Raw genomic sequence first — 25,521 nt, 5'->3', positions numbered from 1 at the left:
ATTGGTTAAGTTTAGTTAACAAAGTTAACACAAAAATCTTGGTTAATATTTAAAATCTTGGTTAGTATTAATTTACTGGTTCTCAAAATATTTCTAATTTCAACAGGCTCTGTATTTCTGTGTGTATAGGAAGGTTCAAATAGAACATAATCAAAATAATAGAAGACAAAGAATTTCTGTGTGATTAACTTGCCAAACAATAAGGGCATGAAGATTATTTGTGTTTTTAATGATTATCTAATTAATTATTTAAATTCCATAAACATTTTGACAATTTTTCCACTATTTTATTCGATAGATATCAGATAATTCTTTCCACCATTTCATCGAATATCATATAAGGCTGTAAACGAACAAGAACGAACACGAACAGATGCTTGTAAATGAACGAACACGAACGGTAAACGAACGAAAATAATTGTGTTCGTTCGTATAGAAATCAGGTGTGTTTGTGTTCGTTTATGTTCCTTCGTTAACATGCTAAACGAACAGGATAAACGAACATAAACGAACAGGTCTAAATGAACATAAACAAACGAACACCAAATACTTGTCATTCAATTAACCATTGCACACCAATTATCCATAGTTTAAACATACACAAAACAATCATCATTAATATATATACTTAAAAGGCCTTTTAAAATTTGAATTCAAACTAAAAAAAAAGGTATATATTAAAATTAATATGTAAACGAACATAAACGAATGAATATAAATGAACGAATATAAACAAACGTAAATGAATGAACATTCACGAACATAAATGAACGAACGAGACTCTTGTTCATGTTCGTTTGTTTAACTAAAAGAACAAAAAAATTTGTTCATGTTCATTCATTTATTAAATAAACGAACATAAACGAACTTCTCGCTGAACGGTTCACTTAACGTTCGGTTCGTTTACAGTCCTAATATCACATATGATATATTTATTAAAAAATTATTTTTTTTCTGTATTCATCTCTAATAACAAATGTATCTGTTCATAACATTACATGTGATATTTTACATATTAAAACAAAAGAAATCACTAACAATATAGCATGTGATATTATACAAGAAACACATGAAATTATTAACAATATCACATGTGATAATATACAAGTTAACTATTTTTTTTATTAACCTGGATATCCAACCCGCTATGCGAGCCGACTAATTTCAGGGCTACCACCTGCTTTACAGATAGCTCGGAGTCACCGCATTTGAACCTCTGTGGCCACAAGGGGATTTTTATTCCTCCTTGGATTTAAACCTGGGACCTCCTGGTACTTTTGACCTTTAGAGTCAAACTCAAACCAATCAGACATCACCCTTGTGGTTTAAGTTAACTATTTGGAGTAACGCTCTATGTAAACTGATATAAATCATTTGGGTTTCGTCTCACCTCATGTTAATGTTTTTCATCAACGTTGTAATTTTTTGGGTTAAAACAAACTTCTTTTAAACCATAAATCTTAGAATTGAAAGCCCATTTTGGTTATAGTTTGGTATCTTATTCTTGTTTTAGAGCTATGAGATTATTTCAGATTCATGCCCTCAATATTATGTAATAAGGGGTTAATAATGTATGAAAAAATCATGGTATTTTTTAAATCATAAATATTAATTTAAGTTGAACTGTCACATATGGTTGGTAATTTTTTCAAAAGGTAGAAGTTTTCTTAATTAATAATAAAAATATATTATTTTCTAATACAAAATACTATAATTCATGGGGATAGAATGATCAAAAGAGTCGGTGAGAGATGAATGGTGAAGATATATCAAAGTTTTCTAAGGAAGTAGTCTTAGACTTGGTACTAGATAAAGAAAACTTAAAAAACAAGAAACAGTACTATAAAATAAACAACCAATTAACCATAAGGGTAATGTCTGATTGGTTTGAGCTTGGCTCCAAAGGTCAAAAGTGTCAGGAGGTCTCAGGTTCAAATCCAAGGAAGAACAAAAATCCCTTTGTGGCCACGGAGGTTCAAATGCGGTGACTTCGGAGTACCTGCAAAAGCGGATGATTGCCCTGGAATTAGTCGGCTCGCAAAGCGGGTTGGATATCCAGGTTAATCAAAAAAAAAACCAATTAAATTTTTACATATTTTTCTTTTCTAATGTAATTAGTTATTACATGTTTAGACCCTTAATATAATACTAAATTTCTTTTCGGATCCTTTTAGATACTAAAAGAATGTGTCTATTTTATTTACTATTTTTATGAACCGCCCCTGCTACTATATACTAAAAAATTGGCGCCCCTATTTCTTATGGGGCATAGGCGTTTGCCTGTCCTCCCTCGAAACCGACCCTGATGGCTTTTTGGGAAGCCTGTCCTCACCCTTCTCACGGCCCGACTCGCCTGCCAGCGGTTGTGGAAATTATCCCGTTCCTTGGTCAAAGACTTGGTTGGATGCGGGATCTACTCCACGAGGAGCGGTACGGAYGTAGATGATATCATCACGACTTCTCTTTTCTTACCGCTGGGGATGTTTAATGCCACGTTACCTACGCTTTCGTGTCTCTTAGTGTGGTCAGCACCGAGTGTATCAGAGCAGCAAGGCTTACACCCATTCGCATTAGTTCATCCAAAGTTCCTTACCGTTATGCACGAATTCTTGAACAAGTCATCTTCCTGTCAAGGTTAAGGAGTCAACTGAGCATCTGAACGACTTAAGCTAAAGAAACCCACACGTGAACAATATACAACACACTTCAAACACGAAACTACAAGAAAACATCGACTCAAAAGGCTTTGAGACGATCACATCATCATATCCTAGGCATAATCTGACGAAATGTACATCTTGTAATTATAACTTCATCATCCACAAACACAATCAGGAAGAAATGATACATATAGACAACCATACCAAACCAAACCAAATGATACATATAGACAACCAAACCAAACCAAACCAAACAAAACGAGCATCTCTCACCAAGAGGAGGTGGGATCTGAGATAGGATGTATGCAAGTAGAGCAAATGTTTCCATANCCCCCGACTTGAGACATTTAGACACCCATATTGCCGAATTCAACATTTCCGGTGAAACATACATCTATTGAAACTTCATAAACCATGAAAACTAACGAGACTTTTACACTACCGGCTAATCAAACTTGGAGGGACGAGTAGCACCACCACCGCCATGTGAGGTGACTGAACGACTTCGTCTCTTTTTCCGGTATCTCCATGCGACCTGGATAGTGGTTGCGGCCAGGCCTCGCCAGTACGGAGATTCGTTCCTGGACATAGAAATCGTGTAGAGTACATAGTTATAGAAAGTGAACTTGTTTTAATTCACATCAAGAATATAAACTGTAGGGGTCACATACCAACTAGACACGGACCATCAAACATGTATATATGTACAAACCTTCCCTCTCTTTGCCTAAGTAGAATAATTTAGTGGTTGACAAATAATCAAAGTGAAACTCTGTAAGGGCTTTTAAAGGGAAATTTCAAAGGGTTCCTCATATACTCTCAGAAATTTGTGTTCTAAACAAGTGCACAACTACTACAATGTAAGAAGGTGAATATGGTAATTTTTTCTGTAACACCCTAAAATAGGAGCAATTTGTAATAAGCAATATGACGAGGGATTGGAGATGACTAATTGCTAAAAGAACTAATTGTAACGGTATGGGATTGGACTATCTTATAGACAATGAGGTACGTTTGGTATGTTAGACTTCCGCACGGGAATTATATTATTTTGGAAACTTTGGGGTTTCTATTTTGGTAGATGTTTTATGATTAAGTGAGATTTATGCTATGAATGACACAAAACCTTGAGATGGAAATGAGGGTGTTACACTTTTCTTTGTAGAAGTGCACACTACTACAAACTCCATACAAGTTGCAACAGTTTCCAGTTTGAGATGTTTGTACTGTTTTTGCAGGTGCTTCTCTTTTGGAAGATTTCATGCTAGAATTACTTAATGCACCATTCAAAATAATTGATGGTATCAATTTAGATTGAAAACATCCCACATATAATTTAGATAGGTGACTAATAATCAAATGCATCTACTGAAAGGTATCATACTGCAAGCTTTATGAGACAGTAGCAGTATTACTTAGAGTAACTTAGATGGTTGATTAGTAATCCAATCTCAACCGTCTTCATGTACTGATGGCATCATCATTGATGAAAAGCACATCCCTTTCATATATCTCAAGTTTGTAGCCATCTTCTTCACTCTAACAACTCCTATCGCTCAAACAGTATTCTTCAAAAGTTCCTTCTATCCGTTGCAACTTATTGTTCATTCATCAGTTGATAAAGGATAATGATTGTTTCTTTCGGTCCCCAAATAGTATTCTTTAGAAGTTCCTTCTTTGTGAATTTTCAAGCCTTCTAGTTCACGTGCTTCTAATGCTTTTGTTAGAGAAAGAGCTTCCTAGCATGCATGTTTTGTCAACCTTCTTCCTTTATGTTAGATATGTTAGCTAGAACTAAAATGCTACGTTTGGCCCATGAGTAAATCATGTCAATTTTGTTGGAACTTGAGTGGATTTGGTCCCACATGGAAAGAAGAGCGGAAATTTTATCAAGTGATACATAAAATGTTTAATTATCTATTAAATTACATATATTCATGATGAATAATATCTATTTATATTCATTATGAATTGGGGGGTTCTTACAGTTCCTACATGGACTTTCCCCTATATATAATGGTCAAAAGATGGGACTTGGGGATCTTCTTTGAAGCTCCGAATTTATTTATACAATTATATGTGTTTTCGGATATTTATAAACCTGACAAAAGCAGTTGGAAAAACCCGTCACTGGCAGTTATAGGGAAATGTATACATATGGCGCAAAATTCTCCAGAACTTCTCGTCCTTCACCCTCTTTCTAAAATCTTTCACCTATATTAGTTCATAAATGATGCATGAATATTGTGTAAAAGATGCTTTACCTTATGGCAATCTGAACACGATGATTCCTTAAGAATCCAGCAAAAAGGCTGGTGACTTCTTCAAGATCCGCAGCCTGAAGAACAAATGCCTCAACATTTGTTAAGCATTCCACCGTCCTGTTGCTAAACAATATGTATTTCGATTTTAACTGGTTTCTTGTATCTGTAACATTATATTGAGAACATAAACACATCAATATAGGTTCTTGTTCCTAAAAATAACAGTCATAAGATAGAATCTCTCATGCAGCAGATGCAACACTTTATATGCTTAATCACAAGGGTGGTGCCTGATTGGTTTGAGCTTGGGCTCCAAAGGTCAAAAGTGCCTGGGAGGTCCTAGGTTCAAATCCAAGTCTTGTTCCTAAAAATAACAGTCATAAGATAGAATCTCTCATGCAGCAGATGCAACACTTTATATGCTTAATCACAAGGGTGGTGCCTGATTGGTTTGAGCTTGGGCTCCAAAGGTCAAAAGTGCCTGGGAGGTCCTAGGTTCAAATCCAAGGAGGAATAAAAATCCCCTTGTGGCCACGGAGGTTCAAATGAAGTGACTCTGGGCTACCCGCAAAGCAGGTGGTCGCCCTGGGATTAGTCGGCTCGCATAGCAGGTTGGATATCCAGGTTAATCAAAATATATGCCTGTGTAGTGAATGTGAAAATAGACATAGATCATTTCAACTAGCTAAGATAGTTTTTATTTTGATAAACATCAGTCACCTAATGGTTACCAGACCAAATGAGACTAGTATATCCCACATAGATGTAGGATGGGGAAGGATGTACTTAGACCTTGTCTCTACCCTAAGGAGTAGAGAGCTGGCTGTTTCCGTAAAGGCCCCCCACTTTGCAAACAAAAATAATAATAGGGAATATGTGCAATAAGGAAGATATGCAAATGCTCCCTCCATCCCAAATTAAGTGCCCACATTTCTATTTAAGTTTGTCCCAAAATAAGTGCGTACTTTCCAATTCTACCCTTAATTATGAGATGGAGAAATTCATTACTTCCTATATTGTTAAAGGTAAAAATGTTATTTAGTTAATTAAAAAGTGTAATAATTTCATATATCTAAAAACTGTGCCTTTTTCACTATGGACGTTTACTTTTTGATGGAGGGAGAATGATCATGGAATTCAACTCAATATCAGATAGATAGGCATATATTATTATGGAATCCAATTCAATGTTAGATAGTTTATGATAAAAATGCAAAAATACCAAGCATGCTCAAATTCAATCACCAAACATGTAAAATATGATCATAAAACATTTTTATACCTCCAATAACAGAGGAATCTTCAAGGCAACATTTGAGAAGTTCTTCGCCGCATACATCACCCTCCAACAGTGGAACTTTATTCCCATCTTCTCCGATGCTCTGCATCTTCCCTCTTACAATAAACACCATATTCGTCACAAGCCCTCCTTGATATAACATTTTGCATCCTTCGATGTATGTCTTTTGCCTTAACCTTTCACATATTGCATCCAAAATTGGTTCATCCATTAGTGCAAGAATTCGTACCTACAAGTTGAACCACAGAGAGTTAATTTTAATGATCTGTGCATGGTCGGTAGATCATTTTCAGAAAACATGGATATTGTTAAGCATATCCCCAAGTCACATCTCTAGAGGATCGTCTATAGATCATATCATGACAAGCATCCTCAAAGAGACCCAAGGAGAGCTTTTGGCCACTGCCTGCGCGTTTTCTTTGATTGTATGTTAGATTTTTAATAGTATTTAAATAAGCAACACTGCCTTTCCGTTTTTCAAGTTCTTCTATTTTGAATGTTCTTTTTCAGCATCTTTTTTCTCACACTATGCACAAGCCAAAGTCTTCACAAAAACCAACATTGGAGTTCATGTAGGGGTGGAGTTCATGCAGTGGTGGAGTTCGGGTTTGCGTGCATCTCACCCCCACAGACCCCACCTTCTGGTGGGACGTACCGCCTTGATTGGTTTGGTTTATTTCAAAACATTGCATTTATAAAAATAAAAAATAAAAACATTATATACAGACCTACTTGATAGTATGAAATATATTTATGTAATATTTCCTATGTGTAAATATGGTAGGTTTCCTTATTTACTTATATAGAGAGAGGGAGAGAGAGCAAGACAATCGGAACCAGCACAAGCTGAGAGACTTCATGGAAACAACCACTCTACTCTTTGAGGGAGGATAGGTCTGCGTACATCCCACCTCATAGCCTACTTTGGAGTGGAATATGCTAGTTCAATTTTGATACGGAATTGAAACTTGAAAGAACAATTGAACACTGAAGACAAGGAAGAAGGGTATGGTTTGAATTGAAAACTTGGAATGAACAAAATTACAATCAAAAGTCCAGGGATAATCCCTCTCTCACAACCATAAGGTTGGAGCCTCAAACAACCATGAATGAAAAATAACCGAATGAAAGATTATGGGATCTTCCTTCCCTTTTATTCTTCTCTCTCTTCTAACTGACCTCAGCCACTTGCCTCATTCCCTTTGTTGTCATTTCCCCTTTTTACCCTTCTAGAATACACCTTTAATATCCTAGGTTTGTTTGCATTGGACTAATTAATTCCCCACCCGTATCATTACTCCCCCCTTCCAACAAAGTCTTGTCCTCAAGACTTGTATCCGGAAACTGACTTTGGATCGATAAGGCCTCTTCCCACGTTGCCTCGTCCACCGGGCTACCCTTCCATTGAATCAACCATTGCACCACATCTTCATTATGAACTTTGACCGTACGAGATGCTAATACAGCAGCAGGAATGATCAGATCAGCAGTATTTAAATCCAATTCAGATGGACAGCTTTCTTTAACAATGACACGTGAAACACAGGATGTACTTTTGAAGTAGGAGGTAAATGCAACCTATATGCCACAGGTCCAATCTTATCTGTGATTTGAAACGGCCCAAAAAAACGCACTGCCAACTTCTGATGGATTCGACTAGCCACAGAAAGCTGTCGATACGGCTTTAGTTTCACATACACTCCCCAATAGAAAAATGCACTTCTCTTTGCTTCTTATCTGCATTCCGTTTCATAATTTCTTGAGCATGTAACAGATGAACACAAAGTTGCCGTAATGCTTCATCTCTATCTTGTAATTCATCTAACACCTGTTGAACTCGGATTTCACCCGGTATGAACTGTGTTACTGTTGGAGGTTTCCTGCCATACACTACTTCAAAGGGGACTTTCCAGTTGATTCATGAAAGGTTGAGTTGTACCAAAATTCTGCCCAAGGGATCCATAATGACCAAGAACGAGGTTGATCCACTGCGAAGCATCGCAGATATGTTTCCAAACAGCAGTTAATGACCTCCGTTTGACCATCAGATTCCGGATGATAGGCTGAAATCATGTGCAGTTCAGTACCCTGAGAACGAAAAATTTCTTGCCAAAACCGGCTCAAAAATAACGGGTCACGATCACTGACTATAGACATGGGAATTCCGTAATGGCGAACCACCTCTCTTACAAAAATATCAGCCACAGACTTGGCAGTGTACGGGTGTTTAAGCAGGATAAAGTGACTGTATTTCGACAATCTATCCGCCACTACTAAAATCGGATCAAATCCTTTTGACTTAGGTAATCCCAAGATAAAATCCATTGATAAATGTTCCCAAATAACATCAGGAATATCTAAAGGCTATAACAACCCTCCCGGAGCAGTCGAACTCGCTTTACACCGCTGACAGACATCACAAGCTCGAACGAATTGTTTGACTCTTTCAATCATTCCTGGTCAGTACAAGTTCCCTGCTAAACTCCGATATGTACAATAGTACCCTAAATGACCCACCGAAGCTGACCGATGGAATACTTTTAACAGAGAAGGAATGTACTTCGAAGTTTTTGGAATAACTAACCTGCCTTTGTAATATAGCACCCCATTTCGAACCGTATACCCCGGATGAGCACCAACTTGGTTAAGACAATCACGAAAAATGCATTGTATCTCTGCATCAGCCTTGTGTTCCTCGATCAACTCTGCTCCCTGTAACCATAGAGGCTGAGATATAACCCTCAACAACTCCCCATCCTCAACTTTACGAGACAAAGCATCCGCAACCCGATTTTCCCGGCCCGGTTTGTAGCAAATATCAAAATTATAGCCCAACAATTTCGCCACCCAGTTCTGTTGATCCGGACTCGTGATTCGTTGTTGAAGTAAGAACTTCAAATTTTTTTGGTCCGTGTAAACCATGAAAGTAGTTCCCAATAAGACCGCAAATGCTAGACAGCTAACACCAGTGCCATTATCTCCCGTTCATAAGCCGCTTTGACCAGGTTACGATCACTTAAAGCCTTGCTGAAGTAAGCAATAGGCTTCTGATTTTGCATCAATACTGCCCCTATCCCTTGAGGCATCACACTCCACTGCAAAAGGAAAGTTGAAATCAGGAAGAGCCAAAAATGGGGCTGTAACCATGGCTTCTTTTAACCGGTCAAAAGCTTCTTGCGCCCCTCATGCCAAGTGAAAGCATCCTTCTTTGTCAAATCAGTTAGAGGCTTAGCTATGCACCCGTAATTTCTGATGAACTTCCGGTAATAACCGGTGAGACCCAGAAACCCATGCAATCCTTTAATCTGTTTAGGCACCGACCAAGCTAACACCGCTTCGATTTTTTTAGGATCCATTGCAACTCCATCACCGTTAATAATGTGCCTGAAGTATTCCACTGACCGCTGACCAAATGAACATTTTTTCCTGTTAGCTACAAACTGGTGTTGTTCCAGCACTTTCAAGGCAACTTCTAAATCGCCTAAATGTTTTTCCCAAGGACTATATATCAAAATGTCGTCAAAGAAAACCACCACCATTTTTCGTAACCAAGGACGAAAAATATCATTCATCGCTGCTTGGAAGGTAGCCGGGGCATTTGTGAGGCCAAACGACATCACCAAATATTCATAATGTCCATCATGTGTGCGAAAGGGATAATTTGTGGTTTTTTGGTGAGCTATTCAACCCATAGTATACAACTAGTATGAGAGTTTTTGGGCTAGTTTATTGTTAGTGCATCTAAGTTTGCACACTTAGTATTTGAAAAATGTTTGAGACATTGTCTAACCAGATAGGAAATCCTTTTAGCAACCCATCCACCTCAAAAAGGTCTGTAAAATTTATCTAACGACGCTGGTATATAGATGAAGATTTGGAATAGTGAAGCTGATTTGGGAATGACAATTTACTATGAAAGACGCCTTGAGGAAACAATGGGTGTTCACGATACTGCAGATGGAAATGGTAGATAATTTGATATTCAAAGAAATAGTTGACGAACAAGTTAATTTTGATGCGGTCTCGTCTTTTGTTTACGGTGAAAGAAATAACCACAATCAAAGCACACTTTTAAGTCTTTGAAGACCTTGTCATGAAGATGAAAGCAACAAACGTGCCATTGGTTGACAATAAACTTCCCGACATGAATGATAGAGATATCATTTTTTTAAGTGAAGACTTGAGGAACATATGAGGGTCGGAAACAGTTCCAAGGAGGAAGGAAACAGTTAGGCCTTTATTGCAGATAAAGACAAAGATGATCAAAGCGGAAGAACTAGAAGCCGGGTAAAAGATTGCCCTAGTCTAAAGGGAAATCAAGTACATGTGACAATTACAGTTATTGTCACAAACACGACCACCGGGTAAAAGATTACCCTAGTCTAAAAGAGAAATAAAAAAACACTAGTGAATCTTCTTCGGTAGCAATTAAGGATGATGCTTTTGCAGTGTTGTTCACACCATCATTAGTTGATAGGCATTGGGTGTTGATACCAGAGTCTCATGCCATATGAAAACATTCAAAGATAGTTTCACCTCACTGATGAACAAGAAGGAAATGATATCCTCATGTAATTGTTAGGCATCTGGATAGGCAGGATTAGAATGTTTGATGGTTGCATACACACTTTAAAAGTTGTAAAGTATGTGTCGACAATGAATTGTTCCTTGATATTGGTTGAGCAATTACTGAGACTTGGTTGCAATATTAACAATAATGGGGAATGTATGAGGGTCTCTAGAGCAACATGATTGTGATGAAGAGTGAAATAGGCACACAAGGTTTTGTATCATTTGGTTGGTGAAACTGTGACATCATAACATGTGTGGAGAAGGATAGTTCTAGAGAGCTCAATGCTACTCATTTGTGGCATTTGAGACTTGACCACACATTCGAAAAAAGCTTAGGTGTCTTGCACAAAAGAAAGTTGATTAAGGTCGATGAGCTGAGTAGCCTGGATTTTAGTTCAGATAGTGTGATGGAAAACAAACCTTAGATGTATGTGATTACACATAAATTAGATGTCTTCGAGATTTTAAGACTTGGGTAGCACGTGCCTGAATCGAAACTGATAGGAAGTTGAAAGTGCTATGATCTGATAAAGGAAGTGAATTCACTAGCGGCGATTTAAAAGACTTCTGTAAAGAATAATGAATTCATCGGCACAACCAAACACCTCTTGGTCCTCAATTTAATAGGGTAGCCAAGAGGGATGAACATGACCTTGCTTGAGAAAACTCGTTGCATGTTAAGGACATTTGGTGTTCCTCAAATTGTTTTGGGCCAAAATCATTGAACGCGGCGGTGCACATAATCAATAAATTACCTTGTTCAACTATTGGAGGTAAGATTCCGGAGGAGGTATGGACAAGCAATAAGAATGCATGTTTGAAGTATATTTTGAGTGTTTGGAAGTCCGGTTTAAGATAAAACGAATGGGAAAAGCAAATTGGATCAGAAGGCCACCCAAGGATTACTGCTTGGCTACATACACGGAGTGAAGGGTTATCATATTCGGAACCCATCTACATGCGAAGTGATTCACTCGAGACATGTCACATTCAGTGAGTCGGCTCTCTTGAAGTCTTGTCAGAGTTCACAACCCAATGTTGACTTGATTTGCCCATGTTTAAGGATCTTGGAAGATTCTCTTGTAGCCAAGGAGAAACGATCCTTATTCGTCCATTTGTTTCAACACCCTCCTCTCATGGCGTTACTTTTGATTTTGATACCGATGTTAGCCCATGTGAAGCATCTAGTCCTGAAGTTGTCTCTGTTCATCAAGAAGGGATAGTGAACCGAAGTGAAGATCCTGAACATTTGGAACCATTACCACTGAGGTGAAGCCAAAGATCTATTTGATCACTAAACAAACATGTGATTGGAAGTGTGTCAATATGTGTATTGTTAATTAACTAGAATTTGCCTTGCATATTGTATGGTACGAGCCGCTTGACTAGTAGAGTTGTGAAGTTAAGCAAAAGTGTTAAGTTGCTTGGGGCCATTGAAGAGAAAATGGAGTTTCTCATGAAAAACAAAACTTGGGTGCTTTGTCCGATACCTCATGGTAGCCAAGCTATTGGTTGCAAATGGATCTGCAAAGTCAGGGATGGTAATCACTTTAAGGCGAAAAGACAAGGCCAAGATGGAGAAGACTCCTTATCCCAGTGCAGTCGGGAGTCTGATGTGCATCATGCTGAGTGCCCATCCTCGTCTTGCATAGTGTGTTTGAGTGGTTGGCCAATTTCTTGCAAATACGGGGAAATAACATTGCGCTGAAGATGATTCTTTGCTACTTGATACGAACCTCGTCTCATGGCTTATATTTGACGAATGTGATATAGTTGGATATTGTGATTCCGACTATGAAAGTGATCGAGTGACGTGGAAGTCCACTTCAGGGTATGTGTTCACTATACGTGGAACTACCATTGGTTGGAGATCACATTTGCAATCTGTCATTGCCTTGTCAATTAAGAAATAAATTGACAGTCGCGATGGAAGCTGCTAAGAAAGCTACGCATTTGAAGGAGCTTTTGGTGATTGGGGATCAGGTGAGCACTTGGTTATGATAGACAAAATGCTATTCACTTGGCAAAGAATTTGGCGTTCAGCTCAAGAACTGAACACATCAATGTGATTGATGCGTTGAGTTTTTAGCGGATATGTTCACCAAGCCCTTATCATCATGTAAACTCGAGCATTGTTTGAAGTTGATTCATTTGAGGCTATGCCATAGCCCCTGGCACGTTGTTGGGAAGAGAAGATCTTGGTGGTGTCATAGCAACATCCTTGTGGAGTATTGGTTAGTAACTTGTTTTTGTTGTATATGCACATATGGGCTCTGTTTGGCATTCAGTTTGACATGTATTTAGATACCTAGTGTTGTGCTATACTCGTTTTGTAGAGTTTGATCTTGCGATGATGTGTTTGGAAATATGGCTTTGAAGTCGTATTCAAAGTTTTGTGCATCAAGGTGGAGTTTTGTATGTTGGATGTTCCTCAAACCACAATCGGCGACCTAGGCTACGCGACCCGAGGTCGCATATTCACACTATAACTTATGTTATGCAAACTTTTGATACACAAAATGCAATCCACCTTAGTGTACGTACAAAATTAAAACCACAATGACCACCCTTGTAATTATTTCACTTAAGGACCTTATCCATAATTTTCGTATAACCCCGAGGACCAAAATTGTAATTTACTAGGAATTATAATATATACTTGTTAAAACCTCTAGGGTTGCAACACAAAACTAGTTGGTCATGAGTACAGTAACCCGATATCATATAAGCTCTTCATATATGATATATTTTCCGGGGACAAGAACACTAGTCTTAGCATGACCCCTCACATGTAGTAGGTCCCTCGAGGATTAAGTTGTCATACGGTTGATCTTGACTAGAGATGCACAAAAATACCCTGACTTGAAGCCCTTGGCCCATAGAAGTTTGGCCTTGTAAGCCTGAACCTGGGGCGGCCCACTCTGGGCCAAACCAAAAAGCCCAATAAGACAAGTATTTTTTAAGCCCCTGTTAAAGCCTGGACCGAGAAAGCCCGGTCCAGGCTTTTGAAGTCCCGTGCTTTTTTGTTCTTACTGAAAACAAGCTTGGAAGGCCCGGGCCCAGGCCCGAAAAAGCCCAGGCCTTGTGTATCTATAAATTGCTGACCATGCACATCAGCCATTGGGCCTAACTACTTGATAGCCAATAAAATTGAAGCTCACTTTCTTGATAAACTCAAAGAGGTGCCGGCGTATGTATCTTTGCACATCTTCAGGCAAATTCTCCATTAGCCTTTCTTCATTAACCCCGCGGGTAGCAGCCCAATTATAACGCTCCGACTCTCGAACTTTTCTGCATATCCAAGTCAACATATGGTCAAATTTTGAGCCAATAGATATCAAAACTAGACTAATGCAAAACACTATCAGAAAGAAGAGTCATTAGCAGTTAGCACACTAAGGATTTCATCATTTCAAAAACAATACAACTACAAAACCATCCAGCAAGCAAGATGCAAGTCCATATTACCTTGGCAGACAGAAGACTAAAACTAGTTTGATGTTTTGCACTACTTACAAAGAATAATGTCTAAGCATACATATACAATAAAAAGAATGATATACCCTCGGTACCAAAAATAAGGGTCTACTTCCCAATTCCACCCTTAATTATGAGATAGATAAATCCCTCTATTATTAAGAGTAATATTGCCATTTAGTTAATTAAAAAGTGTAATAATTACAACTTTCTAAAAGTTTGTGCCTTTTACATTGTGGACATTTACTTTGGGAGGAAGGAGTACCATTCAAGGAAAAAGATTAAGAAATCACTACATATGATACGCAAATTAAAAACATCTCATAATTAAACACCTTGACCGACATTTGGATCAAGATTAAATATCCAAAGACAACATATAGACGAAAATAAGATACGAAGATGTTAAGATTAAGGTTAAACTTGAAGTTTTACCATAAAGGGGAGTACTGCAAATAAGTGATAACTACTGAAGATGAGAAAATATAAGGAGGCAGGAGTCTATACATTCGTAGGTCTTCTGGCAAGTGTCGGTGGCTCATCCAGTGCTCAACATCACGTCGTCTAAGTGATCTTTCCAGCCGCCTAAGATAATATCAAATGTGTGAACTCCAGGGATCATGTTTATTGAAGAACTGTTGATAAACATCTTGGATGAGTAAGGGTTTATAAGCAGAATAATTATCAGAGTAACAGGTCTACCTGCGTCCGAGACCTTGAAGAAAGTTTTGCATGTTTCCAATAAGAAGGGCAAAAAGTAGAAGTCCAAGGCCAATGATACCCATAGTGAAAAGGACTTCCCACACAAAATAACTTGGAGTTTGATTGCCAGCCAGTGTGCTGATTTGCTTCTCATAATCATCAGCCAATGAAAAGGATTAGAATCAACTCTATTGTTACCTTCCATCTAAGTAAAGGAAACTGGATCAAATAGGAATCCTCATTATAAGGTTCTCAAAAATCGTGACTTTATCATTAATTGGAGGAACTGAAAAAGAATAAATATCGATGGTACATTGAAGATTAAAATTAACATGATGTTGTTAGAAAACTAAAATCAGGGTTTTCCAATTTCTGGCCGGATTAAGTGAAGTACTCAATAAGGTTCGAGGATTCTTGGTCACGCCACTCAAGCACCTGCGAGGTGTTTACTAATGTTTGAAGAGAGGGAAATTGCTGCAAAGTCTTGATGGGATGAGGGAATTCTGCATACAGAACTTCATCCAGGGAAACCTCAGTCTTGATGACATCTGACCTAACTCTAGCTATGGCACTTGAAGAAGCCGATCATCTAATATGTGATCATTGCCATAGACCTGGACATGTCAAGGCTAAATGCGAGAACTTCACAGAAAACCAGCAGGCTTCCAGCCTTCTAGTAAACCTTTTTTTTGTTGAAGTATATAATATTTATATATGGCAAATAGAACAAATAAACCCACACACTCTCCTCAACTTTGGTGAGATTTGAACCCCTAACCTCCTAGGAGGCCAAAGACTCACAACTGTTGAATTCTCAAGAGAATACAAACATATCAGACACAATCCCATCCAGCTCTTTGCCTCAGACAGGTATCTACCCTACTGCCCACGGTATCTCCCTTGAAAGATCAAGCCCTTGGATCATAGATTTAGGGATACTGATCATGTGATTGGGTCCTCTTACATATTTTCCTTGTTCTGGCTGTCAAAAAGTTATAGCTGTAGATGGATCTCTCTCGGTCATTGCAGGGAAAGGTTCGATTGTTATCTCACCATCCATTACCCTACATAATGCCTTTCATGTCAAAAGGTTATTCTCCTAAATAACCCTAAGTCCTTCCCCTTAAAAAAATCTCGAAATAGAAAGCCTAGGCCGGTAGCTTTTGCTACTAAAATAAACCAAGAAAACACTACACTTGCCTAAAGACATGATGACACGAGAACTTGATCAAGATTAACTAGAATTAGATGGAAACTAGCTTTGATACCATGACAAACTTAGATATTTCTGGGAAAAAGGTGTCTTCCCTTTAAGAAGAATTCTCCTTATATATATTCAACATACAACCTAATTAGTAGCCCTAAAATGCAGCAAAAATACCGATTTTTAGCCTATACACTTATTTATATATAAATGTATACACTAATCTAGCAGAACAAAATATTGACAAAAAAAACTGTGAGAATACGTGTATGAGATCATATCATTCTCCAAAAGAGCCCTTGAGAAGAAAGAGAGGTTCCAACATATATACAGGAGAAATGGTCCAAGTCTAGCTGATGTGGGACTCTAATACGCCCCCTCCAACAGAGGCTAGATGGACACAGATTGTCCCTGGGTGTCGAGAGGGGGCTAGCCAAAGTGTCAAGTCTCTAGAGTGGCAGGCCTTGGGATACCATGTGAGAATATGTGGAACTCTCATATCACTCTCCAAAAGAACCTTAAGGAGGAAGGGGAGGTTCCAACATATATACAGGAGAAATAGTCCAAGTCTAGCCGATGTGGGACTCCAACAAAAACAAGTAAATTGCTGATTTTATTTGTTGATAATCTGGTTGTTTTGATGATGAGCAGATATCTTCCCTAAAAATAATATTGTTGCATTAATCATAAAAGTGTTAGAATCAGTGATGTATATACCCTACCAATTTAGGATAATTACTTTCTTCTTGTTATCCTTGTTGCTTCTATGAAACTATTTGAACAAAAAGTTACATAAAATAGTTGAAGATGCTCTAATCCTATATAGTCATGTGTTCTTGGTCTTTGTTTCTCATAATGTCTCTTGTCCTACCTTGACGAGATCACCCTATTGTTGCCTCGTATGCTTATATACACAATGTGATGCAAGAAGATACAAAAAGGTAACTGAAAAGGCCTGATAAAAAAACTAAGGAGAAAGAGTTGACGACACATAAACAAATTAGTACCTGAAACCCCCAAAAAAAGGAGTAGACGTATCTTGTAATTACACTAGGTTCAGTGGTGAGTTTAACAGCCTTCATGTAAATTCCATAAGGGAAACCATCTTCGTTAAAACAAGCACTGGAATTTTCATTTTGTATCCAGCTATTCCATGTCGGTTCCGCTGCATATTTCCCAAAATTCTCATGCCCACAATCTATAAACTTCATGCAATGTTTGATCCCAGAGTTACGACAAGCATCTCGAAGGCATTGATTCACTCTCTTGAAAGAATTAAAGAAAACAGAGTAAGAATAAACTACAAACTTTCAAAGACTATAAATCACATGTATAACAGCATGGATGAAATGAAAGCACAAACAAATATAATCAGCAATCTTCATATATCGATTCCCTTAGAATTCTGCAGTCAATACCTAACCCTATTTTATGGTAAAAAATAAATTCACATTATCTACAATTTTGTGATTCAGGCATACATAAAGGCTGTATTTGGCAAACTAGTTGTTGGCAGATAAGCTTGCTGAGTCACGTTTGCTAGAAATTAGTTGATAAGCTACATGACAATGTGAAATGATCTAAAATGACACGTTGAAAAATTACTCAATTCTAATATATAAGGGGCATAATTGGAAAAAGGTGAAAAAAGCCCTTGGAGCTTATTGAAAAGCTATCTAAAGTGGCCTTTCGAAAAGCTAGTTTGTGGCTTACCAAACAGGGCTTTTTCAACAAGCTTAAAAAAAATGAGTTACCTTATGGTTGCTAACATGGCCAAGCAATTCAGGATTCTCACTTACCTGTAACCCAAGGAGATACCAGCATGACCCAACAACATGACCAGACAACACAAAAGTCAGAAGATTGATGATAAAGTTCGCCCATGCCGACTCAAATATGAAACCACTTGGAGATTGGCCAGCAAGAAGAGGCAGAAATCGGTATAACCTGGGAACATACTGAACAAGAACAGATGATCGCAAAAGATTATTTGCATGATTAGCTCCCGATGATGCAATGGCATTTGGTAGGATAAATAATACGATGATCTGCATGAAGAAGTAATTAACTTATGAGGAATGCACAAATGATGACGATAAGAAATACTATAAAGCTTGAAAGAGTTTTTTTTACCTGAGGAAGTGGTAATACAATAAATAAGTCCAAGAAAAAAAATCCAGAAAGATAATGTATTGCAATTTGTTTAGGATGGTCAACCAAGGCTCCAGCACCCACAACTCTTGATTCAGGAGAAATGAATGCTAACCTGAACTGCAAAAGACATTACATGCAACAATTACTCCCAAGTACATGATACCTTATAAACATTACTCTCTCCATCTCAAAATAAATGTCCACAATAAAAAAGTACATAGTTTTAGTCGTGTAGAAATATGTAATTGTAAAACTTTTTAATTAACTGGATTTCAATTTTACCTGTATGGAATTTCTCCCTCATCAACTCTAAAATATTTGTGTCATAATTAACGTAGAATTGGAAATTTAGTAAATTATAACCATCTATTTTTTAAAGTGGACAACTATTGTGGGATAAACTTAAATAGAAATGTGGACACGTATAACGTATTTTGTGCCCGAAGGAGTATTATACTGCAGTGAGCACTAAGATTGGTGGAAATGCAGGCAAATAGTGTATACACCATAACATAAATCATTATCATAATATAAGCTAATCATAGATATTTCCGATGAGCTTGAAGTCCGCATATTCCATAAAAAAAACTCTCGTCAAAACAACAAGACAAGTAAACAAATGTTACTAATTGCCAGTATCCTTTTGTTGCAGCGCCCCAAGGTTCTATAACAATGAAAATTCAACTTCATTTTTCCCTATCTACTTTCAAGTATGGATGTCAAAGACAAGATGATGACAGCAAATTGCATATTAGGCTCAAGTACTTTCATGTTACAAAACAAAACAAAGAAAATTCAGTTAAATATCCCTATCTGAGATAAAGGTCCACGATAAAAAAAAAAAATCACATTAGCTTTAGAAGTATATAATTATTACACTTTTAACTAACTGAATGACAATTTTACCCTTAATGGTAGTCAATCCTTCACTCTCTCTCTTTTTGTTTCCATCTCATCAACTAGTAAATATTCGTCAGTCATAAATAAGGGTGAAATTAGAAATTTAGTAAATTATAACCATCTATTTTTTAAAGTGAACACTTTTTTAAGACAATATTTCCTATCATGAAACTCTTATTTGGATGAACAGTATAAATGGTAATCTTTTTCCTTTTCCAGCATATGAGTATGTATGTGTCTTCAATACGCAGCATACTCATACATCAATCCTTTTTCTGTCATTCCCGCATTGCACCGATATCTCCAACAAGCATCATACCCCTTAGCCTAATAAACAGTTGGTAGCGTTTTCTTTCCACTGTATGACTATGCTGACCTCCGAAGGCCTCGGATCTAGTCATACGTCAAAACCCCATAAAACATGTATCCAAATATTCTTCCCATTGCACATGTATTGTTGAATGCATCTCCAAATATGCTAGCTGTGGAAGCATGCGACTTGGGCCTGGCCAGTTGTACTCGCTAACATCTATTCGACCTGTCTTGCGAGCTACGGCAACTCGCATGAAGCAATCAACTGAACCTGCAAAGCTACAACATGCGACCAAAGGTCGCATTTGCCTCCCTCACTTGATGGGTTTTGTTGCCTTTTCTAGGTTTCTTTGCCAGTTATCTCCTTCAACATTCATACTAAAATACTCCCAAAACCTTATTGAAGCTCTTGTAACTCCAACACAATTTCACAAGTGTTTCTTTTTGGATATCAATTGTAACTTCATTACATATTATTGGACTCCTCTCGATGGCCTCCTCCACCCGTGGGTTTCTCCGCGTTTAGGTTTCCACGCGAATCTTGGTGTCGTGTCCTATATCTATTGTTTCATTATATTGTTTCAAGATTATCACTTCATGATTCATCATGATTGATGAATGAGGATATGATTTATCTTCCGCGTTAAGAACCATCGAGTGTTCAAGCTTATGATCGTTGGGGGTTGACTTTTATGCCTAGTTTGACCTTGGTTGAACATTGATGAGTTGATCAGGTCACAAGAGGGTCCTATGATGTGGCGCTGACGGGATGAATTGCAGCATGGACGTGACCAAGGTCAGCTCTGATACCATGACAATTGAGAATGTTTTTCTGTCATTCATTGATCAAAGAGGATACACATATATACAAGGACTTGGAATCACTACCCTAAGTAGCTCCTACAATAAACAAAAAGTATGTTGGTGATTTTAGTGAATCATCAGGCCATTTTATGTAATTGGATTTAAGAACGAAATTGTACTGTTGATGGTTAAGCTCTAATACAAGTTAGGGGTGCGGAGTGCACACTTGTAGAAGCTAGCTAAAACTAGAACCCGGAGTAACCAAATGTCACCTTATGGTGGGGGTCAAGTGGGCCGCGTCCCCTTAGCGGGCACCTAGGGGTAGCGCCCGGGACCAAAAAAGGTATGCACCAAGTGTTGCTCAGAAGAAATCTTCAAAAAGCTAAGTGCTTTCTGAAATTGCCAAGTCTGACTATGGTTTAGAAAGCTACATGCTTTCTGAAAAAGCTAAGGGCCCACTTACTACCGACTTACCAACCTCTTACCACGTCATACTCGGTAAGAGGTGAGTTGTTACCAAAACAAACCAAAGCTCTTACTGCTGACCTAACCTTTCGATTGATACCAGAACTACGACCTACTCTTACTAAGGTCAGTGCTTCTTTTTCCCTTTCTACTGATCTCTTTATTTTAATTTTTTTTCTTTCACCGACAATTCAGGCTCCCAACAACGCTTCTGCTCATCTCATTGATGACTTGCCACAACTCTCCTAAGTTTGCTCCATCCTCTGGCTTGACGGTGCCGCCCCACATCATGCTCATAATCACATCGAAGACGGTCAAGAACATCTGCTTGCTTATTTCCAGCGGTGACCCGACATGACAGTACATGTAGTTGACGGTGCTCTGGATCTATTTGTGCCCCAGAGAGTAGACAGAAAGCAACATTTAGTTACAGACGATGTCATTTCCACCGTATGTGGCCTCCTCGACGCAAAGGTGATATCGCGTAAATTTAGTACATCACGAGTAGTAGAGATCATGGATCGGCAGCAATGATGCGTGAGAATCATTTGATGTCAGAATCCACACAAGACAGAATATATAAGCATAGTCACAATGACAATAATGGTGTTTGCTACCTCTCCGCTTCCAAACCACTGTGGCCGAACGTCAGGATACGGCCGTGAAGACTAGTTTCAACGTTACTTCTATGATACAAAAGATAGAAGGGGGAATTGGTGGCAGTCGGGTTTGTAGAGAAGGCTTTTACAAGGATCGATCGGTTGAATGACCTTAGAACTACTGAATGGGGAAATGGTTGTTAGTTACCGAATAAAATAAATAAGCATACAATTAGGGGTGTAATCGTCATTTTCACTTGGGCAACCCTTAATACAAAATATTGTGTAAACAACGGTTTTTAATCGTCACTTACCATAATCAGAAATTTTTAAATAAGAGATTTGTGAATTTTGTTTGACAAAAAAAATCTGCATTTTAATGGCTCTAAAATCTTCTGAATAATTTTGTATTTGGGACTTCTTTAACCATTCAGCACCCTAATTTCATTCTGAGTAATTATCAAATAATTATATTTCATTCTGAATAGTTTGGTGTAGAATGATTAAGTGGTTCTAAAGGTAAAGAAGGTCGGACTTAGATTTAGAAGGTATTTTACCTTGTTGACTTTAGTGCAGATACCATTTGTAACCGTCCAATAATGGCTCATTTAATGCGGTAACCAGAGCCTTTTAAAAGTGCATCCATCGTCGACTTTAATGTACAAGACGTTGCAAATTCTATGTGTTCATACGTTTTCGATTTTGCTTAAATCGTTAGTGCAAATTAAGATTATCCTCAAATGAATTCATGTAACCTGGGCAGATTAGGGTCGAAGCGAAAGAAATGGATAAAGGGGCGGATGCACACTAAAGGGGTAGGGGGCAATCCCCCAACAAACTAACTCAAGAAACACCCAAATAAAGCATGAGTGGTAGGTTTTAAAAAAATTTAACCAAAAATTATTAATAGGCCCCCAACAATTAAAGGTAAAGTTCCAAATCTAAATTTATGCATCTTATTTATAACTCTTACTTCAATGAGTCATTACTTTAAGGATCAATTAAACGTCCTTAAGTTCCAAGTCTCAATCTATTGAAAATCATTTTATTTTTCTTATTTTGTTTGGTATAATGCTAATGATTTGATTAATCACTATTTTGATTTTTTCCAACTTTCTTTTTTGCATTTTATTGTTTTACAAATTTATAATTATTGTTATTTGTTAATTATTAATTTTCTCTTTCTTAATTGTTTTGATTTAGGTTCTTTAATTTGTTAGTTAATTTGGGTTTGTTATTTTGATTTAAGATTTGCTACTAGTTTGTCTTTTATTTTTGATTTCTTGGCCTTTTGCTATCTGATTTCTTTTTAATTGAATCTAAGTTATCGACTTCTTGCCCTCTAATTTCTTGCTACCAACTATTAATGTGTAGTGTGTTCATTTGTTTTGGTTTAACCGAAAATTAAAATATGTATATGGCAATATGATGTCTCGGTTAATCCGAAATAGTCAAAAATTAATTGAAAACCAGACCGAATAAGTTATATTTATTCGATAACTGAATCGTTTAATCCAGAAACCAAATAACCCGAAATCGTATTGGTTCAAATGAGTTATTTGGTTTCAGAATTTTTTTTGACACTCTTAAATGTGCCCCTAATGATAGAAGTTTCTGGATCCGCCACTTAATGGATAAGCATTTTACTAAAAAGAGGTGTTTAAGTAGTTACCTGAACTAGCATGTGCATGAAGTAAATAAGGTCCGTCATGCTTCTGAAAGCCACAGTGGTTAGCATCATTGTCCAACTAATTATTATGCACTTATTGTCCTGCATCCAAAAAAGTAAGCATGTATAAGTAAGAAACAATCAAAAGTGAAAAACTGGGGCATAGTAGTTATACGGACAAATTATTTGTATACACATGTAGACACATATATAGGGTCAGAGTCAGGTTCACGTACAGGTACAGATAATTATACGAACAAATTACTTGTATGCACATGTCGACTATAAATACCCAAACAGGAATATCAGCAAGCTAGATCATAAAGCCCTAAAATGTGTCTTTGCTTTTGTAGAACTTGCATCAAATCAAAAAGGGTTCATATGCTTTAATCCAAGCATGAAAAATCCATTTGTCACCATGGATGTAAAGTTCTTTGAAAATATTCCCTTCTTTAAACCTCATCTTCAGGAGGAGAAAGTCTACATGTTGCCACCACCACAGTTTTGAAAACAACTTTTGACTTTCTTGCAAACAAGTTAGACATGAATGATATATATGCACCAACTTGAGGGGGAGTGTAGAAAGGTTGTGCAGTAAGTAGTTGTACATTATGCTTAGGTAGTTGTACAAGTAGATTGCAGATTGATTTAAAGAGGTAGAGACCTCTTCTTTCTCAAGTTAGTTACATCAGATAGATGTATCTCAATGAGTTTAAACAACCTTATGGCTCTATGAAATCAATTGAAGCTTTTGATATCTCCAAACAAACACCATCATATTCAAGTGTCCCAGCTCTAGGGCATCATCTCATTTGACAAAAAGAAGGTAGTATATGAGTGAATTAATGAGCATAAACAACAAAACTGGACGCTACAGAACCTGCGGAAAATGCTAGTTCCATATCAGAATGCAGTTTTACCTTATTCGTTGACAGCAAGTAGAAGAATAAGGGATCTATGAAAATGGCTAACAAGCAAGAAATCACGATGAATTGGTTCCACTGCTGAACAACTTTGGCATGTGGATTCATGACCCCAAATGTGAACTGTTTCAACAAGGATAACTTTTTTCTTGCCCACCCTCTTACATGATGCTGCAAAAGATCAGGAAAAAATTTACTAACAAACTAAGCAATCAAAAGGAGATTATAAGTACATGAGAAAAATAGTTTTATGTTAATAAAAAAGAAACAACGATTTATATGAAGTGAATTAAACATGCCGAACAAGACCAATGATCCAGGCAATTGAGACAGCACCAATGGTAATCATATAAGCATTCAAGCTGCTATAATAGCATCTGATTCAACTATTTGTTCTTTTTTTTTCTAATTCCTCAAAACTTTTTTGAATGAACTCACTTTTTCACACATTTCACATAAGAAGGGGGGTGGTTCACGGAAACAGTCTAACTACTCTTCGGGTAGAGGACAAGTATGCATACACCCTTCCCCTAAACATCCCACCTCCATGTGGATTATACTGGGCATCTTGTTGTTGTCATCGAATATAGATCTAAGGACCCTTTTAAGAAGTATGTAGTACTACTACTAATATTACTTTCCTTTAAAAGGGTTGTAATGTTTGTTTTGGAAACTTTTCGGGGATGGAGAAATGGAACCACCATCATCTAAGCAATGGGGGGTGGGTTGCTATTCGGCTACAAACCACTTGGAGTTACTAAATCTGAAAGACATACACACAGAGCGGTAGCCCAAGAACTGAAGTCAGTATTCCGCTGCGCTAAATCAAGAATCATGTAACCATAATTAAATATATAAATTAATAAAATAAGGACCAGGCCAGGTTAAGCCCCCATCTGGACTTGTACAAGTCCAATCAGGTCTGACAGGCACGAACCAGTTCAAGGTCTGGGTGGAAGGACCAGTCTTGACTTGGTCTGATTTAAGAAGAACCGGTCTGATTTAAGAGGGATCAGTCAGGGTTCGGTTTTTTTGTACCTCTTTTGAGTTCTTCAGCTGTTCCTTGTAATTGAAAGAACTTGGGCATGTTGTACAGTAAGGATCATTGCACATCCCCAATTGTCCTGACCTCAATAAGTGTTCATTTTTATGATCTCCCAGTCGAAGGTTATGCATTATAATGTTTTCTTGTTTCACATGCTCTCTCCTTTCAACCCCAATGGCACCATGGCTGGACTGTGAGGGATTCCCTTCTCTCTGGTTTTTTCTTCCACAAAACAAAGGACCTGTAAAGCAGACAGGCCTTGATGAACTGGGATTCAATTCACTGGAGCTCGGTGGGATGGATATTGTAACACTTCTGTTCCTGTATGACAACCTTCGCTGTAGCTTACTCTCATTTCTATCGGCTGACCGGTCTGTATTTGTTAACATTGGCACCTCATCTTTTTCATCAGCATCCATCTATCAAACATCAAATGTCACAGTTGCATGAGAGATATCAAAACAAGAATAA

The 25,521-nt window shown here is 37.6% G+C and overlaps 1 protein-coding gene across 2 annotated transcripts; it reads right to left on the bottom strand.

The window, feature by feature from the left end:
* Positions 1-3,035: 3,035 nt before the first annotated feature.
* LOC112525202 (probable cyclic nucleotide-gated ion channel 20, chloroplastic) lies at positions 3,036-25,456 on the bottom strand. 2 transcript variants are annotated; one of them, XM_025135229.1, is made up of 13 exons: positions 25,044-25,456; positions 24,968-24,976; positions 24,003-24,209; positions 23,086-23,184; positions 18,313-18,450; positions 17,979-18,227; positions 17,187-17,444; positions 14,976-15,121; positions 14,781-14,858; positions 13,958-14,087; positions 6,207-6,453; positions 4,925-5,087; positions 3,036-3,241 (listed from the first exon to the last, which is right to left on the bottom strand). In XM_025135229.1, exons 1-13 carry the CDS (start codon positions 25,437-25,439, stop codon positions 3,106-3,108), a joined length of 2,256 nt encoding a protein of 751 aa, XP_024990997.1. In that variant the 5' UTR covers positions 25,440-25,456; the 3' UTR covers positions 3,036-3,105. The 2 variants fall into 2 exon arrangements, with proteins under 2 accessions (XP_024990997.1, XP_024990987.1); XM_025135219.1 differs by lacking the exon at positions 24,968-24,976.
* Between the last annotated feature and the right edge of the window lie 65 nt (positions 25,457-25,521).

The sequence above is a fragment of the Cynara cardunculus genome (assembly GCF_001531365.2).
Source record: "Cynara cardunculus var. scolymus isolate 2C chromosome LG 1, CcrdV1, whole genome shotgun sequence".
In the NCBI taxonomy this organism is placed as follows: domain Eukaryota; kingdom Viridiplantae; phylum Streptophyta; class Magnoliopsida; order Asterales; family Asteraceae; genus Cynara; species Cynara cardunculus.
This window is presented reverse-complemented; position numbering and strand designations above follow the sequence as displayed.

Excerpts from the sequence above, each read along its gene's own strand:
- LOC112525202 (XM_025135229.1), bottom strand. The coding sequence starts at position 25,439 with ATGTTAACAAATACAGACCGGTCAGCCGATAGAAATGAGAGTAAGCTA. Across the intron at positions 17,445-17,978 it reads GGTATCTCCTTGGGTTACAG|AGAGTGAATCAATGCCTTCG; the intron begins GTAAGTGAGAAT and ends AATTCTTTCAAG. Across the intron at positions 5,088-6,206 it reads AGATTCCTCTGTTATTGGAG|ATACAAGAAACCAGTTAAAA; the intron begins GTATAAAAATGT and ends ATAATGTTACAG.